General features: G+C 41.2%; 2 protein-coding genes across 7 annotated transcripts in view; both read left to right on the top strand.

Moving 5' to 3' along the window:
• Positions 1–7,171, top strand: part of CASR (calcium sensing receptor) — a 65,290-nt gene extending 58,119 nt beyond the window's left edge. For 4 of the 6 annotated variants that reach the window (XM_064494668.1, XM_064494673.1, XM_064494677.1 and 1 more), the window contains exons 6-8: positions 1,851–1,974; positions 3,404–4,789; positions 5,344–7,171. In XM_064494668.1, coding sequence (XP_064350738.1) covers positions 1,851–1,974; positions 3,404–4,789; positions 5,344–5,486 — 1,653 coding nt within the window. In that variant the 3' untranslated portion in view covers positions 5,487–7,171. Of the gene's footprint in view, positions 1–1,850; positions 1,975–3,403 lie in introns of all 6 variants that reach the window. The other 2 variants (XM_064494690.1, XM_031454809.2) reach the window with 2 other exon arrangements.
• Positions 7,172–11,017: 3,846 nt separating this feature from the next.
• LOC105090301 (OCIA domain-containing protein 2-like) lies at positions 11,018–16,351 on the top strand. The gene is made up of 2 exons (XM_064494724.1): positions 11,018–13,200; positions 14,726–16,351. Exon 2 carries the CDS (start codon positions 14,971–14,973, stop codon positions 15,430–15,432), a length of 462 nt encoding a protein of 153 aa, XP_064350794.1. The 5' UTR covers positions 11,018–13,200; positions 14,726–14,970; the 3' UTR covers positions 15,433–16,351.
• The last annotated feature ends 1,522 nt before the right edge of the window (positions 16,352–17,873 follow it).

Genomic DNA, 17,873 nt, shown 5'->3' with positions numbered 1-17,873 from the left:
AAGATATTTCTTCCTGTTCTCTTTCATTAAGTTTTTATCACTAGTTTGTGTTGAGTTTCATCAAATTTTTTTTATTCATTGATGATCATATTTTTCTGTTTTAATTTATTACTGCAGTGCGTGACACTTACGGACTTTCTAATAAATTTGTTTGCATTCCTGGCATAAGCCCAAAATGACCATGATCATGGTGTATTTTCTTTTTTATGTCCTTTGAGTTTGCCTGTTCATTGTTTTAGTGTTTTTCATCTATTTTCAAGTAGTAGAAAATAGTTGTAGTCTTCCCATATCCTTTCAGATTCCTTACACTTTGTATGTACCTTCAGGACTTTGGTGGATTTTTGCTTCCAATCACCAGAACTTGCTGCTCTTTTTCAGAAGACTGCCTGCGGGCTAGTGGAACCCACCCTGCCCACGGGTTCAGTGAGGCAAAGGAGAGCCTCAGAAGAGCCTAGGAATTTACATGTCCCTGAGGTGACCCTTAAGCTTTGAGTGGTGTGGAAGTGTGAAAGCCCTAGTCCTGTTCCTCAGGTCAGGACAGTTCTGGGGCATAACCTGCAGTCCAGAGCTCCCCTGGGGGACCAGGCGGAAGCAGGGACTTCACTGGACATCACACCCTTGCTTGTCCTTCTGACTTCTATGTCCTACTTCCTCCATTCTCTATTCCTTTAGGAGGACTTTCTTCTTTTTTGTGAGGGAGGAAACTTCCTTTATAAATCACTTGGCCACAACTCGACTCAGCTCTGCTTCTGAAGACAACTTAAAATAATAAGATGGGGCTGTAAATTTTTTTTTCTTTTTCATACTCTTCTTGTCTTGTTTTGGAATCAGGGTTATATTGGCCTTACAAGAATGAGTTAGAGGGTGTTCTTTTATCTTCCTAATCTTTGGTAGAGTTGGTTTAAGATTAGATTGATCTGTTCCCTGCAAGTTTAGTGTTACTTACCTGTGATGAACACAGGTTGATGGTCATCTCAGGTATGACTACACGGTGGGGAGGAAGTAAGAGGAGAGAGGAGTGTATAAGTTAGATATAGGTTATTGTCCCGGTCCTAGTTTTGGTTTGGGGTGGTAGATATTAAAAATGACTTACCCAAAAGTGGTTCAAACATGAAGAAGTAATCATGGAAAGGAACAAAGATTATGATTAATCGAATTCTGTGCACCTGAAGTCCACTAAGGAAATAAATTAATTTAATTAAATCTATGTTATCTGAAATTAATGTAGCTACTGCAGCTTTCTTTCAGTTAGTAATTACCTGATATATTTTTCTGATCCATTTACTTTCACCTCCTCCATGCCTGGCCTGTCTGCCTCACTGAGTTGCAAGATCTTGGAAATTACCCTGTAAAGCCTAAAATAAAATGGCAAGAATTGCAATTCACTGCAAAGTTCAGAGGCTCATTTTCAAACAGATTTCCCCTTGTCTCAGCATCTCCCCTTATGACTCTCCTTCTGTGTGTAGGTCCATGTCCCTGTGTCTTTTAGTTTGTCTCCAAGTTTTACTTCCATGAAGAGTGAACAGATATCTCATTCTGGGACTTGCAGAGGATGGAAGGGGACACTATTTAAGGAGGATTTTTGTCACTGTGTAGACTCCCGATAATTAACCTTCCTAGAATCTCATTGGGGGGGGGGGGTGCACCTGCACTTCCCATGGGAATCCCTCCCTTTCATAGATAACAGGACCAAGGACCTCCGGATCTTCCTATGCCTGGAATGGGCCTGGAGTCTACCGCACTGGTTCTAGTGGCAGTGTTAGAGCTTCTCCCTCTTAACACGTGTAGGCGGAGCTGGAAGACTGATCCCGCAGCTGCAGCCCCTCACTGTTGTGCTTTCCATCCTCCAGGTGCCTTTCTCCAACTGCAGCCGAGACTGCTTGGCAGGGACTAGGAAAGGAATCATTGAAGGGGAGCCCACCTGCTGCTTTGAGTGTGTGGAGTGTCCCGATGGGGAGTACAGCGATGAGACAGGTAAAGGAGCAGGCCCTCACGGACACCATGCAGGGCTCTGTCCACTTCGGGGCCCTGGAATCAGCAAAGTCCCTGGAAGGGCTGGGCTGAAATGGTGGTTAGCAGTTTCTTTTTTTGTTGTTGTTGTTTGTTTTTTGTTCTTCCATTTGTTCAGGTTTTTTTTTTTTTTTTTACAATTTTTTATTGATTTATAATCATTTTACAATGTTGTGTCAAATTCCAGTGTAGTAGCATTTTCTCATTTAACAAGGAATGTGTGAGCATCATGCTGGGCTGGGCACTGAGCTGGGAGAGAAAGAGGAATGTTAGATGTCTCAGTAACACTGGAAAAGCTTACAGACACATCTGTTGCACATCTTTCTCTTACTTTGATACTGCTCTCCAATGTTGTTTTCTTTTTCTTACAGCTCAGTGACCCTGAACGGACAAAGTTCTGTCTGTTCCAGGCTCCAGAGTTAATAGGCATAACAGATTGCCTGCTGAGTGCCTGGCACTGATACTTGCTGTCTTACTTATGTTTTTCCTGTGCCTCAGTTTCTTCATCTATAAAGTGGGAATAATATTAAACCTATCTTACAGAGTTTGGGGGATTAAATGAGTTAATATTGGTAAAGCACATGGTAAATTATTGATAAATATTTGTTAAATAAAAACTCTGATTGGCGTTAGAAGCACTCTATAAATATTAACTGTAATTGTTTTATCATTGTTATTAACTCATTTCATCTTCACCACAATTATGGGGTTATTATTGCCTCCATTTCACAGATGAAGAAACTGAGGCTCAGAATGGTTAAGGACCCTGACCAAAGTCACACAGCTAATAAATGGTAGGGCCAGGATTCCTGTCCAGATCTCTGACTGCAAAACTCCCCAAAACTGCATGCTGCCAGGGACACAGCAGAGACTTAATAAACATTTGTTGATCAAATGAGTCTGCAGCCTCCCTCACTAGAAAGCCATGGCACAGGTCGTATGTATGGAATACTTCGCCTTGATATAAGAGGAAGTCTGCTCTGGAACGTCTCCAAACCCCATCCTGATGTCCAAAATGAGTCAGGCTGAGCTTGAATCACTGTGAAAAGTTGATGGACAGTGCCATACCCCTAGCCACCTATCCAGCAAGACTGATCATTCTCTGCTACAAACCACCAGTAGGTAGTATTAAAGGAAACAAGTGGCCCCACTATGTACAAAGGAAAAAAATAATAGAACCAACAAAGATACATGAAATTAACTAGTTGTATTATTAAGCATAAGTCAGGGTTCAATACATTATTTGATAATGTAAAAATCACAATTATTTCATCAGTAAAGAAAATTGAAAGTGACTATATCCAATAACCTGTGTGCCCTCATCACCACATTCACACTCACAAATTTCACTCTATACTCCACAGTACTAACTCTTCACTGGGACATTTTACAGATGCAAGTGCCTGTGACAAGTGCCCTGATGACTTCTGGTCCAATGAGAACCACACTTCCTGCATTGCTAAGGAGATCGAGTTTCTGTCGTGGACCGAGCCCTTTGGGATCGCACTCACGCTCTTTGCTGTGCTGGGCATTTTCCTCACGGCCTTCGTGCTGGGCGTCTTCATCAAGTTCCGCAACACACCCATCGTCAAGGCCACCAACCGAGAGCTCTCCTACCTCCTCCTCTTCTCCCTGCTCTGCTGCTTCTCCAGCTCCCTGTTCTTCATCGGGGAGCCGCAGGACTGGACCTGTCGCCTGCGCCAGCCGGCCTTCGGCATCAGTTTTGTGCTCTGCATCTCGTGCATCCTGGTGAAAACCAACCGCGTCCTCCTGGTGTTTGAGGCCAAGATCCCCACCAGCTTCCACCGCAAGTGGTGGGGGCTCAACCTGCAGTTCCTGCTGGTCTTCCTCTGCACCTTCATGCAGATTGTTATCTGTGCCATCTGGCTCTACACCGCGCCCCCCTCCAGCTACCGCAACCAGGAGCTAGAGGATGAGATCATCTTCATCACCTGCCACGAGGGCTCACTCATGGCCTTGGGCTTCCTGATCGGCTATACCTGCCTGCTGGCAGCCATCTGCTTCTTCTTCGCCTTCAAGTCCCGGAAGCTGCCGGAGAACTTCAACGAAGCCAAGTTCATCACCTTCAGCATGCTCATCTTCTTCATCGTCTGGATCTCCTTCATTCCAGCCTACGCCAGCACCTACGGCAAGTTTGTCTCTGCCGTGGAGGTGATCGCCATCCTGGCAGCCAGCTTTGGCTTGCTGGCCTGCATCTTCTTCAACAAGGTCTACATCATCCTCTTTAAGCCGTCGCGTAACACCATCGAGGAGGTGCGCTGCAGCACCGCGGCGCACGCTTTCAAGGTGGCAGCCCGCGCCACGCTGCGCCGCAGCAACGTCTCCCGCCAGCGGTCCAGCAGCCTTGGGGGCTCCACGGGATCCACCCCCTCCTCCTCCATCAGCAGCAAGAGCAACAGCGAGGACCCCTTCCCGCAGCCCGAGAGGCAGAAGCAGCAGCAGCCGCTGGCCCTGACCCAGCATGCGCCGCCGCCGCACGCGCGGCCGCCCTCCAGCCCGCAGCCGCAGCCGCAGTCGCAGCAGCAACCCAGATGCAAGCAGAAGGTCATCTTCGGCAGTGGCACAGTCACCTTCTCTCTGAGCTTTGACGAGCCTCAGAAGAGTGCCATGGCTCACAGGAATTCCACGCACCAGAACTCCCTGGAGGCCCAGAAAAACAACGACGCCCTGACCAGACACCAGGCGTTACTCCCGCTGCAGTGCGGGGAGGCGGACTCGGAACTGAGCACCCAGGAGACAGGCCTGCAGGGGCCTGTGGGTAGGGACCGCCAGCCAGAGATGGAGGACCCGGAAGAGATGTCCCCGGCCCTTGTAGTGTCCAATTCACGCAGCTTTGTCATCAGTGGCGGAGGCAGTACTGTCACAGAAAACATGCTACATTCGTAAAACGGAAGAAGGCCAGTCCAGGGAGAATTTAGAGAGGTTTCCTGGGATCACGTTCTCGCACAGGGATCAGGAATTGCCCCAAACTCCTTTCCAAGGAGGAGTAAGATACACCACACTCCTCGAACTTAGTTGCACTGTTGTATACGACAGTGAACTGACGAATGTTCCCTTTAAAATTTAAGAGAGGAGCCTTGTGCTTCTGTGGTTGGATTTGTCAGCGCACTGAGATCCCCATAGTCAGGTTTGCTGTTCACATCCCTCCCTCCATTCTCCTCCTCTGTTCTATCCAATTCAACAGCCAGAGATAAAGCCAAGGCTATAAGCTGCCCACCTACTCCCTCCAGTTTGGGGGTTTGTTTTGTTTTGTTTTGTTTTTTGGCTTGGTTTTTGTTTTTAATATTGAAATGTCTCCCCTGAACGTTGCAGACGGCCTGGTCCAGAGACAAAAGTATGCAGAGCAACAGGACACCAGATTGGCCACCACTAGAGTTGAGCCTGAAAGACAGAATGTCACCAGTGATGCCCAGCACCTTGACAATGGGAAGAACTTGAAGTGTCTAAAACTGTAAGGTGAATGTATCCCCTCCTATTTATGAAAATCATAAAATATTTGGTCTCCTGTTTGCTGCTACTATCATGTGACATCTAGAAGGTTAGCATCTCTCCTGTACCTGGTTTTGTGCAGAATGTGATAGCAGTACCATGTTTAGATTCCAGGATCACAAGAATCACCTCAAATTGTTGGGAAGGGACTGCATGAATCCAATGAGCTATGTCTGTAATTAATATTGTGATATGTAGTTTTATCCTTAAGAAAATGCTTCTGTTATGATAGCCCATGGACAATATAAACTGAAAAAAAAGTCATGGTCTGCTTTATATAAGGCAGTATTATTGAGCTCCATTTCTTTACCCACCCCACTGAGCTAAGCCCTATGTGAGCCTTGTCGGGGCCCCAGGGGTCCAGAAGCTCCCCCTCTTCCCTGCCCCAAAGGCTTCCTGAAGCCAGATTCATGCCAGCCTCTGTGGAAAATAAGCTCCCAGTCATCAGCCTCCTACCAGTTGCTGGGGTAAGAAAATGGAGAGAGCTCTCACAGGGTGTTACCCTGGCACTCCACCCGCCAAATACTGTAGCTACGTTCCCTCCAGCAGTGGGTAGGTACAATATTGAATGTTGAATGGCAGGAACAATCAGGCTCCAGAGCCAGAGAGACTAACAAGTTGGGTGACCATGGACAGGGCACCTTCACCTCACTCAGCCCCAGCTTCTTGTGTATAAAATGGGGGTAATAACCACTCTTTTCCTTCAGCACTCTTATGTGGATTAAATGAGGTAACTGTATATAAAGTCCTTTAGCAGGGTGCCTAGCACATAGTAAGCACTCAATAAATTTAGTTAATATTATTACTGACATTGTAATTTTTTTCATTTGTTTAAAATACAAAACAGCACTTATTTATTTACTATTCAGATTTTAGCCACAAGCCCATGGATCACAGTAACTTTCTCCACAATAAGCCCAAGAACTCTGGGGCCCAGTTCAAGGGGTCCCAAGCAACATTACTCAGGGTGAAGAAGCCCGAAGTTCAGTCCCCCAAGGGCCCCACGCTCCCCCTGCCCCTGTGGTGCCAGCACCCAGACCTCCAGCACCAAGGGAAGAGCGCTCCCATCGGGCCGGCATTTCTCAGCTCACTCTAAATGCTGCTCTTTAGCCACAGCCAAGTAGAGCAGTCAGATCTACGTGAGGCCTTCAAGTTTACGGCTCCTGATGACTTCCTCCTCAGACCATTTTCTTCCAAACGGCCACCTTTCCATGACTTTTAAAGTGACTTGTGGAGATGACGGTTGTCAATTTAGATGAAAAGGCATTAGAGGCACCACGTGGGAGCACAAGTGGGGGACACAGAGAAGGTCTCACACAGGAAGACCTGGTGAGGCTTCTGCTCCCGCCCGGGTCATGCCTCTGAGCAAGACCCAGAGCTGAGTGAAGACTTACATTGAATATTTTACTTGGGACTTTTAAAAAAGGTTGAAAGTTTGATGGCTTGATTTTTATTTTATTGATCAAAATAGCTACGTGGAAACAACTGCTTTACTGTGCAAAATGCCACACGCTCGTCCTTACCCCATTTGAGCTGGACGTGCGGCTCACCCTCACGGCTGAGCTGGAGGAAGAGGCTGGTCAGGGAAAACACGCCATTTACATGGAGCGTCACCTCACCCAGTGCTTGCAAATAAAGTCGTCTCTCTCGATGTTCTTGTCAGAAAAGGAGACTCTCATTTGTACATAGCAGGCATAGCTCTCAGCACAAAATCGGGGTGTCAAATACGAACCTTCGTTGTTTTTCTTTAACAACCTAGTTTCTATCTCAGATTCCCATTCAGCCTAATGACAGAAACTTCATCTTAGTCAAACTGGGGTTTTCTCAGTAACTTCAGAGTTTTCTGAATCAATGTAGATTTCTGGGGTTCAGTTCAGAGGTTTCTTCCTCACCCTTCCAGGAAGGTTTTTGTAATGGAAGGAGGTGGGGTTCCCCAGACAGCTGCAGCTCCTGTTGACGCCTCTGAGCCTCTGAGAACATTCTTACCACCCTCAGTGATTGTAATGCCTCCATGCTGGCAGCCTCTCAAGCATTGCATCCACGTGGCCCCCAGTCATGGAATCCACAGTAATTTTCACAGCTGCATGACTTTGTCCCAACCACAAGGCCCCTCCCAGGCCCACCAGATCCCCCATGAGAAAGGACTGGGGCCTGGAAATTACCAGGCGGCTCTCAGGCCCCTCCACTGCTGCGTCTGCTTGACGGCTGCCTTCCCAGGATGCTATGGAGAACTCAAGGAGACTAACAAGCTTCCAAGGTGCCAGAGAGGGAACAGGGCATGATGCTCCAAACCTGTAGAGGCCTTTGTGGAGGACTGAGCAATGGCCGCCCAAAGGTGCCCCCATCCTAATCACCAGAGCCCATGATTATGTTATGTTACATGGCAAGGGGGATTAAGGTTGCAGATAGAATTAAGTTTGCTAATCAGCTGGACCTTGAGACGGCAGATTATTGTGAAGTATCCAGGTGGGCCCAAAATAACGACGTCTCCTTGAAAGTGGGAGAGGGAAGCAGAGGAAGCCATGTCAGAGCTATACGATGTGAGGAGACTCCACTAACCGTTGCTGCCTTGGAATGTGGAAGGGGCCACAAGCTAAGGAATGCGAGCTTCTAGGAGCTGGAAAATGCAAGGAACCAGCTGTCCCCTAGAGCTTTCAGAAGGAACCAGCCCTATCAACACCTTGATTTTAGCCCAGTGAGATCTTTTTTGGACTGCTGACCTCCAGAACTGTAATAAACATAGGTAAATAAATAAATAAGTAAAGCATGATAAATTTATGTTGTCTTGAGCCACTGGGTTTATGGTAAATTTTTTTACAGCAGCAACAGGAAACTAATACATACAGTGTTTTTATTGTCATCTCCTTCCCTGAGCTCAGCTTTGCTCAGAGAGCAACACCTGCTCTCAATCTAGTCTCTCCTCTCCAACTAGCTCCCTCTCTGTCCTCCCAGAACAAAGTTCTGTCCCTCCAGTCTGTTTGGGGAGGTATAAACCTTGTTTCCTGAGTCTTTCTGGGCCTTGGTTTTAGATAATTAACAGCCGTGTTCTCCCAATGCATTATCTCTTAGTAGCAGAAACCTGAAAAACAGTAGCTTTGAACTAAGTAGTTTTGTTTTCCTCTTGCGTAAAAGAAGTCAGAAGTTTTTGGAAAGATTCTTTAGAGTCCGTTGGCAATGGGAAATTATCTTTCTTTTGAAAATAAAAATGAATTATTTAGTTATGAAGGATTTTCACTCAAATGAAAGAACTTCCTAGAAGAGTCTAAGAATTTACATCTGGAACTTAGCAGGTTAACAATCAGCATGTAACATTTCACTCTGAAAGCCCCTGTGATCATCAAAACTTTTCTAACTGTGTTAGTTTTAATTTGGGGGAAATTAGGCCTGCCCTATCTCTGTCTCCAAAAGTTGCATTTCAGGACAGTGTTATTCCTCCTTTTGGCCTGGCTAAAGTCATAGAAGCTGGAGGCTGGCTCTGCACAGAGCTGGAACTTCCCCTTGCTCACCTCCTGTGTTTGACCTCATGGGTGTTGGATGAGCAACGGAACATCAGTAAGGGGTGCTGGTTAATCCCTGGAGGAGGTGGCCTGCATTGGTCTGAGCCTGGCTGGTCATTTCAGGAGTCTGTTGAAGACAGAGGCAGCTCCCAAAGGTGGGTGGAATTAGAATAGGTGGAAAGAAGTTGTTATAGTGAGATCACTGGTCTCCTGGGGACCCTGTATTTCCTGTCCCTCATCATGGAAAAATACAAGGGGTTGGAAGAGAACTTTGAATGAACTTTGCTGTTACGCAAGAAGTGAGGTAGGAATCAGGGATAAAAGTACAGGATAGGACCAGTCATGGAAACAGAGGTACATTCCAAGCATAGGGAGAAGAATTTTAGCTTTGATGGGAACTGCTCAGCCAGTGTCATAAGAAGTGAACCACAAAGAGCAGCCAGGCAGGGGCAGGAAACCGGGCAGAACCAGCATGAAAGTGCATCTGGGAACTGGAGGAAGTGTGACCCAAGCATCAAGTGGGGCAAGGGGACCTTCTCTGCTGCTGGAATGACCACCACATCCCTCCCTCCCCTGGGTCTTGCACTAGCGTGGAGGGAGTTTGGAGTGGAGGTCGGGTACCTGTTTACATCAAGAGCTGGACTGGAGGAAGAGGGAGCGATGGAGGTAACATCATAAGCTGCTTCCCTCTGATATTTGGACATTGGCTGTCTGGACAATCAGCTAGAGTAAGAGGCTAGAGCCAATATAAGGAATTAACTCTGAGTTCCCAGCACAAGGAGGACAAATGCTTGAGTATAGTGAAAATAGGTAAGAGATCAAAGCCAGAGAATAATTCTCAGAGTCAGTACAGGATTTGATCCCTGACAAAAGCATCAGGAAATGTGTTTGGAAGAATGTGTCTATCTGCCCTTCTGTCTAATGGCCTGGAGACAGATACACAATCGTTTAATAGTGACTACGTCTGGGTGTTAAAATTAGGAACGATTTCTTCTTTTAAATAATTTTCTGGGGTTTTTCCATTAATTTCTTTCCAGGAGCATGATTTATAGTAAAACAAGGAAAAATCTGTTTCTTGGATTATCCAATGTGATGATAGTATGGTCATGTTTTTTGTTTGCTCTTTTTTTTTTTTCTTTTTTTCTTTTTATTTAGAGATCATTTCACACTTACCGAAATTTTGCAAAAATAAGTAGTACAAAAACACTTGTACCCCTTCTACCCAGATTCATTTATTATTAACATTTTACCCCATTTGCTTTGCTGTAGACACTGTGGTCATTTGACAAAACATGATGCACACTGACGTATTTATGGGGGAAATCATACACATGACATATTTATGCCTGGAATTTGCTTTAAATATCACGATGGGGGAGAAAATAAGTATTCAGGGAGAAAGATAAGAAAGAAGAGAAGAAAGTTAATGGTTGTTGGAGCTGGGTGATAGGTACATGAGGCTTCATTTTTCTATTCTTCCTATTTTTTGTGTTTCTCAAATTTCCATAATAAAAATTAATGTTAAAAACCAGCCAAAGGATAAAAAAGAATTCACCAGTCAAAAGATTTCAGTGATTTGAATGGGAGAAGTCAGTCCATCAAACACACAAACAAAAAGAACCTGAAAGTCTGCCAAGCAGCTAAAATTTTAATTGAAAAGCAAATAAATAAATAAATAAATAAATGTAAGACCTTTATAACAGGGTTCAGAAAACAACTCTTTAGAGCATATCAGAAAGGCCTTCTTGGAACTTGGTGAAAGACAATTCTTCCGGATTTCATGTGATCTATTATGATCTTATCCTTGGATGAACCTGCTGTGGGCTGGTTCAAGTTTTCTGGATTGTCCTTGAGCAACAGGTTTAACAGATCCCTCTTCATTTTTGTGCTAGTAATTTTTCTTTTTTTTTTCAACATTTTTTATTTATTTATAATCATTTTACAATGTTGTGTCAAATTCCAGTGTAGAACACAATTTTTCAGTTATACATGAACATATATATATTCATTGTCACATTTTTTTCTCTGTGAGCTACCATAAGATCTTGTATATATTTCCCTGTGCTATACAGTATAATCTTGTTTATCTATTCTGCAATTTTGAAATCCCAGTCTATCTCTCACAGACATAGAATACAAACTTGTGGTTGCCAAGGGGGCAGGGGGAGAGATAGTAATTTTTCTTTTATGAGTAGATTCCCAAAGAAAGAAGCCAACAGGCAGCAAAATTAATTAGTACCCACGTGTTCTGGCTGCATGAGACCCCCTGGCCATGTGCAGGTAGGCCTGCACCCAAGGGACAACAGACACACTGCTGAGGGCCTGCAATGCAAACAGGAGAGTCCAGATGCCCAGCACCCAGGGGATGGCTGAGGAAATTACTCTTATGAGCCCATTGCAGGACAGTCCACTCACAAAAATCAGATATGACAGGCATGTGCACGCGGTCAAAGCATGTAATCAAGTTTAGAAGTGATGTTAAGGGGGAGGGCAAGACACAGAATACTATGTCCACATGGAATAACATGAATGAAGTTTCATTGAAAAGGATACAGGGGGAAGATGGGAGGAAAACAATGCACTGTTTGCTTCTTTCTTTTGTAAAGTCACATAGCTTCATTGACATGACACTGGTGGGAGTGAAGGGGAGAGAAAGAGGAAGAAACACAGTCTTACCTGAGGCACTTGGCTAATAAAGCCAAGATTACAATGGACAGTAGATTGGAAGAAATCACTCATAGACCAAATCCACCCGAAGTCTTGACTGGATAGGTAATGGACAGAGTGACTCCATTTCCCTACACTCTGGCCAATAGTAAGTGATCTTAGATAAGGTAGAAGGTAAAACATTCAAAGAATAATTTTTAAAATCACTTTGCTATACAGATGTGGGAAGTAAACTGAAAACTAATTATGAAACAAAATGTTGTTAGTATTCCTCAGTGTCTCCAACCAGCTTCTTAACCCTCCTCCCCTCCCCCAGGATGCCAGTGAAGGCACCAGCCATCTCTGCCCTGGACTTCCACAACTGTGACCATCATACTGAATAAGTGAGACTCCAGAACCTCACTTTTAGTAAAGTGTTAAGTCTTGGCAGTACACGAGTCTGGGTGTCAACAGCACAATCTACCTCAGATCTGATTTGAACAGATAACCCTGGAGATGCGTGTGACCCTCACCTACGTTTTTGGACTCTTCCTGCACCTCGAAGTAACAGAAGAAGATAACTAGAATTTTAGATGTTGAACTGAAGTGATTTATGTGATTTAAGCTATTTGGATTCTCTTAATTAGAGTCAAAGAAAAAACAACTCCCTTATCAAAATCAAACAAAACCAGTAAGTGAAGCAATCCGACTTCAGATGTATCAGATAAGGCAGTATTTTAAATACAGAAAATTTTAATTAAATTGGCATATTTAAGACTGAAAAGATAAAGTGGGCACAAACCAGCACTATCCTCAAGAACCAAATTGTGGATCTACCTGGTTATCAGAGTGTAATTTTGTAATAAAATCCTTCTAATGCCTCTTTTATTAAATTCTCTGGAATAGGGTTTGACATAGGATCACCTTTTACTAAATTTCAATGCAAAACAAACAAACGTATAAGGTTGTAGGGTATTAAAAGGACCCATGTGAGTAACTAACAAATCTTTGTCAGGTCACTTCCTGTTGGAGGCAGAATAAAGGCCCCCAGTGATGTCTATGACATAATCCCCAGATCCTGTGAATATGTTATGTTCTGTGGCAAGGGAGAATTAGGTTGTATATGCAATTAAAATTGCTAATCAGCTGACACTGAGGTAGGAAGAGTACCCTGAATTATTCAGATGGACCCAATGTAATCACAAGGGTTCTTATAAATGAAAGAGAGAAACAGGAAAGTCGGGGTCAGAGTCAGAGTTTTGAAAATACTACTCTGTATAAAATAAATAAGCTACAAGTGTATGCTGTACAGCACAAGGAATAAAGTCAATATTTTATAATAACTTTAAATGGAGTATAATCTACAAAATTATTGAATCACTATGTTGTACACCTGAAACTAATATAATATTGTAAATCAACTATGCTTCAATTAAAAAAAAAAAAACACTATGTATAATTTTTTTTTTAAGAGAGAGCTTTGAAGATGCTATGCTCCGGCTTTGAAGATGGAGGAAGAGAACATAAGCCAAGGAATGTAGGTGACCTTTAGAAGCTGGGAAATGTGAGAAGTTTCCCTTAGGGTCTCCAGGAAGGAATGCAGCCCTGCCAACACCTTGCTTTTAGCCCTTTTTGGACTTCTGACCTCCAGAACTGGAAAATAACAATTTGTGTTGTTTGAAGCCACTATAGTTGGAGTAACTTATTACAGTGGCAATAGGAAACCATTACACTTAACTTTTCTAATCTGTCAGTGGGGGGTGGGCTTTCCTGCTCCAGCATTCTAGGTTGCAAGTTCCTCCAGAACCATGAAAGAATCAGTCTTGCAAATGATTTTGTGGCTTCAAATCACTGCAACTTCTGAAAACTTTCACGTGGCAATAGGAATTGGTTGTCATAAAGTTAATTTGACAATATGCTCTTAGAATTGAATGACACTACAAGGAAAAGTCAGGCAAAAGTCCTGGTTACTTCAAAAAGTCAATGTAATTTTTTAAAGGCCTTTCTAGATTATAAAATTCTAATTAGTAACCAAAAGTAATGAGTGAAACTTGAATTTGAGGGAAATTTGGGAAATGAGAATATGGATTGGTTATTAGATGAAATTAAAGAAGTATTGTTAATTTTCTTAGGGATGACAATGTAGTTATATAGAAGAATGTCCTTATACTTGGGGGATGCCAGATGAACTGTTTAGAAGTAAATGGTCATAATATCTGCAACTTACTTTTAAATGTTTCACAAAAAAAAATAGATACATTAAAATATATGGCAAAAATATTAATTGTTTAATCTGAGTGGTAGCATGGGGTGTTTATTGCACTATTTTTCTGAATGTTTAGAAAATTTTTAATAAAAGTTAGATATTTATTTTTATACATTTAAACTTTATGTTTGTTGAGCTATTAGCTCAAAACTTTACATTTTAGCTTAAATGCTCTCTGTGCATAGAACTTTCCTCCTAAAATTTTTTTAAGAACTCAGATTTGTGGCTAGAATGTGGCAAGATAAGTACCAACATATGTAAAATAGTTTAAATGAGTTTCCAGTTAGAAAGCTGATGGGAAAAAAAGTGATGTCATTCTATGAATCAGTGGAAAGTTACTGCTCTCTAATTGAAGAAAGTAACCTGGTAGACTGGGGATTTTTGGTCTCAGCAGGTCAGAGATTTCATTTCTTGATTTTGCCAACAGAAGGAATAAAAGTGAAACTCTGAAAATAAGAAATGAAAACCTATGGACAAGTAAAAAAAGGCAGGCACAAAAATTATTCCCTGAACCCCAACATTCTGGAACCAGTGGCAGAAAGAAATTGGAAGAAATTTGTGTTACCCAGTTTCCTATGGACATATTACTAGAAGAGAACATCAGAAGGAATTAAAGAATTGCATTCTAGTCAGTCCATAGATAAGAGAATTAGCTAACAATAGAAAAACACATTTTTTATAGTTTAACTATATATGTGATTGGTCAATACTGATTTCCGATAAAACAATACATAATAATTTAAAGTTTTTATTTAAACATGCAAATAATCTTCATTTTTATTTGAAAAATATACAGGTAAAATCTACAATGAATTTAAGAAGAAAATTGAAATTTGAGCTCGTGAATGGCATATCCAAGATATCTGCTACCACCTAGTGGACAATAGTTGAATTACAGGAAAAGCTTGCAGTGAGCTGGTTAAGGGGAAACTAATTCAAAATTCAAAATTCTGGTTCTCTGGAGAAGAAAGCTCGCGAAAGAGAGACATCGGGTCAACAAGGAAGCTGAGTCCACTCAACTAGAAAAGAAGCAAAGCCATCATGGCTTCAGTGTCTACTCATGGAAACCAAAACAAAGGTCCCCATTTGCCACCACCAAGCAAGCAGTCTGTTTTTTGTCCAAAATCGAAACTGCACATCCACAGAGCAGAGATTTCAAAGATTATCCAGGAATGTCAAGAAGAAAGTTTCTGGAAGAGAGCTCTGCCTTTTTCTCTCATAAGCATGCTTGTCACCCAAGGACTGGTCCACCAAGGTTATTTAGCTGCTAATCCAAGATTTGGATCATTGCCTAAAGTCGCACTTGTTTCTGTCTTGGGATTTGGCCTTGGAACGGCATCGTACATAAGAGAATGCCAGAGTAAATTCCACTCCTTTGAAGATCAGCTGCATGGGGCTGATTTTGGTCCAGCGCATAACAGGCACTGCCTGCTTACCTGTGAGGAATGCAAAATAAAGCATGGATTAAGTGAGGAGGGACGTTCACAACCTTCGGCTTCCTAAACTCTGTGGCTGTGGCTTTTGAAGTTTCTAAAAACCTCTGAATTTGTACACATTTAAAATTTCAAGTGTGCTTTAAAATAACATACTTATAGTGGAACAGAAACATTCTGATTTTTCTCACTCTATTGAAATGCTTTCAGTGTTAATTCTCAATTGACTTGAGCATTACATGTTTTTCTGCTACTTAAGATCATGTTGGGAGCATTCACACACCAAAAGAAATAATGTCGCACTCTTGCTTGCTTACAGCTAATTAAAAGAATTAAGAGACGTAAAACAAAGAAAAAATTCTGGTTCTCTGAAAAACTAACAAAAATCAAACGAAATCAACCAAATACTAAATGACAAAAGAGAAATAACCATCAAAACAGAAATTTTTAAAGTCATAAGCAACTACTTTGCACATCACTATGCAAATACATTTGAAAAATTAGATGAAATGGATAATTTTCTACTATAATACAGTCTATCAGAATTGACTCCAATTGAGATCAAAAGCTTAAGAAGACTGATGTCCAACTGTTCAATTGAAAAAAAAAGGTACTCAGGTGGAATAAACATCTGAAGCAAGACTATAATTTTCTTTTAAAATTATTTGAAATTGATTGTAATAAACATGAACAAATTCAACAGGAAAAAAAAAAGACAGATGTCCATATAAAAAATAGAGACATTTACTCACAAAAAAGGCACCAGACTCAGTTTCAAAGGGAAATTCTATCACATCTTCCAAGACCAGATAGTCCTAATACAACATTAATCTAGAGATGAGAAAAAGTCCACATTCTTTTCATGAATTAAAGAATAACGCTGATCCCTAAACCCAACAAAAATGATACAAAGAAAATGACAGAGCAATATCACTTATGTACATTGATGAAAAAATCCAAAATAAAATATTAGTAAACAGGACTCAGTACCACATTAAGGAAATAATACACCATATCCAATGGATTTATTTCAGGAATACAAGGGTGGTTTATTATTAGAAAATAAATTACTATAATTCACCATATTAATAGATCTAAGTAGAAAAATCACGTGACGATCTCCATAAAGGCTGAAAATATATTTGACAAAAATTAACACCTATTTTTGATGTAAAAAAGCACTCAAGAATATAGGAATTAATGGATATTTCCTTACTGTAATAAAATGTATACACTGCAGTCCTAAAGCCAGGATCTTACAGATGACTTAATAGTGTATCTATAGATCTTAGAGAATTCATAATAAAACTAACCATGCAATAAGAGTTCTAAGGTTAGCAGGAGATAAAGCTAACATAGAAATCAATAGCATTTTTGGTGCACTAACAATAACCAGTTAGAAAATATAATAGAAGAAAAAGCCCTATTTACAATAGCAACCAAAAAAAGGCAAATTCTAAGGAATAAATGTAACAAAAACTGCAAAATCAACGTGAAGAAAACTTTAAAACACTCTTCAAAGTAGGCTTGAACAAAAGGAAAGACATTCATGTTCTTAAATACAATCAGTCACATTAGAAAGCTGTCTGTTCTTCCCAAGTTAATTTATAAATTAAATAAGATTCTAAAGTTCATATAAGAAAAAACATGAAAGAATATCTTTTTTTAAAAAACTTGAAAAAGAAGAACTATAAGATAAAAGCAGTACTCTGTACCAGATATTAAAATATAGAACATCTATAATTAAAGTTTGATATTGGTACATGAATAGACAGACAGATCTATGTAATAGAATATGAACTCCAGAATTAAACTTAAGTATATACGGAAATTCAGAATGTGATAAAGGAAGCATCTAAAAACCACTGGGGCAAATATATGATATTTGAGGACAATTAGAGAACCATTTTGAAAAAGATCAAATTGGATTATACCTCAAACCATACACAAGGATAATCTCCAAATGCATCAGTTCTAAATGTAAAAAATAAAAAATACAATCATAAAAATACTAGAAGAAATATATGGTGGATTCCTTTACAAACTGAATGTGGGAAAAGGCTATGACTTGAAATCCAGATTCAATAAAAGGAAATACTGATACAGTTGACTACATAAAAATTAAAAATTGTCACATCACAAAAAAGAACACCAAAAGTAAAGTCCAATGGCAAATCACTAACTGAGGGGAAAACATTTGCAACATGTATCACAGATAACGGGCAATATCCCTAATATATAAATTATTTTTAAAAACCATAGGAAACAAGGACAAAAAAAACCCAATATAAAAATAGGCAAAAGATATGAACACACAATTCCCTTATTGTGAGAGAAGAAAAAGTCTGTGAAGATGAGCAGGCTCTTGTCCTGACGGTTTGTAAACAGAGCTACAGAGGCCACCAACTTCTCTTTTAATAAAACGGTAAACACCGGGAAGCTGCAAGGGCTTTTAATATCAGGTGTTTCAAACACCTCTGAGTGGTACTTAACTGAAAACAGCATAATGAG

This window comes from Camelus dromedarius, chromosome 2 (assembly GCF_036321535.1).
Source record: "Camelus dromedarius isolate mCamDro1 chromosome 2, mCamDro1.pat, whole genome shotgun sequence".
Lineage (NCBI taxonomy): Eukaryota > Metazoa > Chordata > Mammalia > Artiodactyla > Camelidae > Camelus > Camelus dromedarius.
The sequence above is the reverse complement of the archived record's forward strand: the minus strand, read 5'-3'. Positions and strand labels throughout refer to the sequence as shown.

Excerpts from the sequence above, each read along its gene's own strand:
- LOC105090301 (XM_064494724.1), top strand. The coding sequence starts at position 14,971 with ATGGCTTCAGTGTCTACTCATGGAAACCAAAACAAAGGTCCCCATTTG.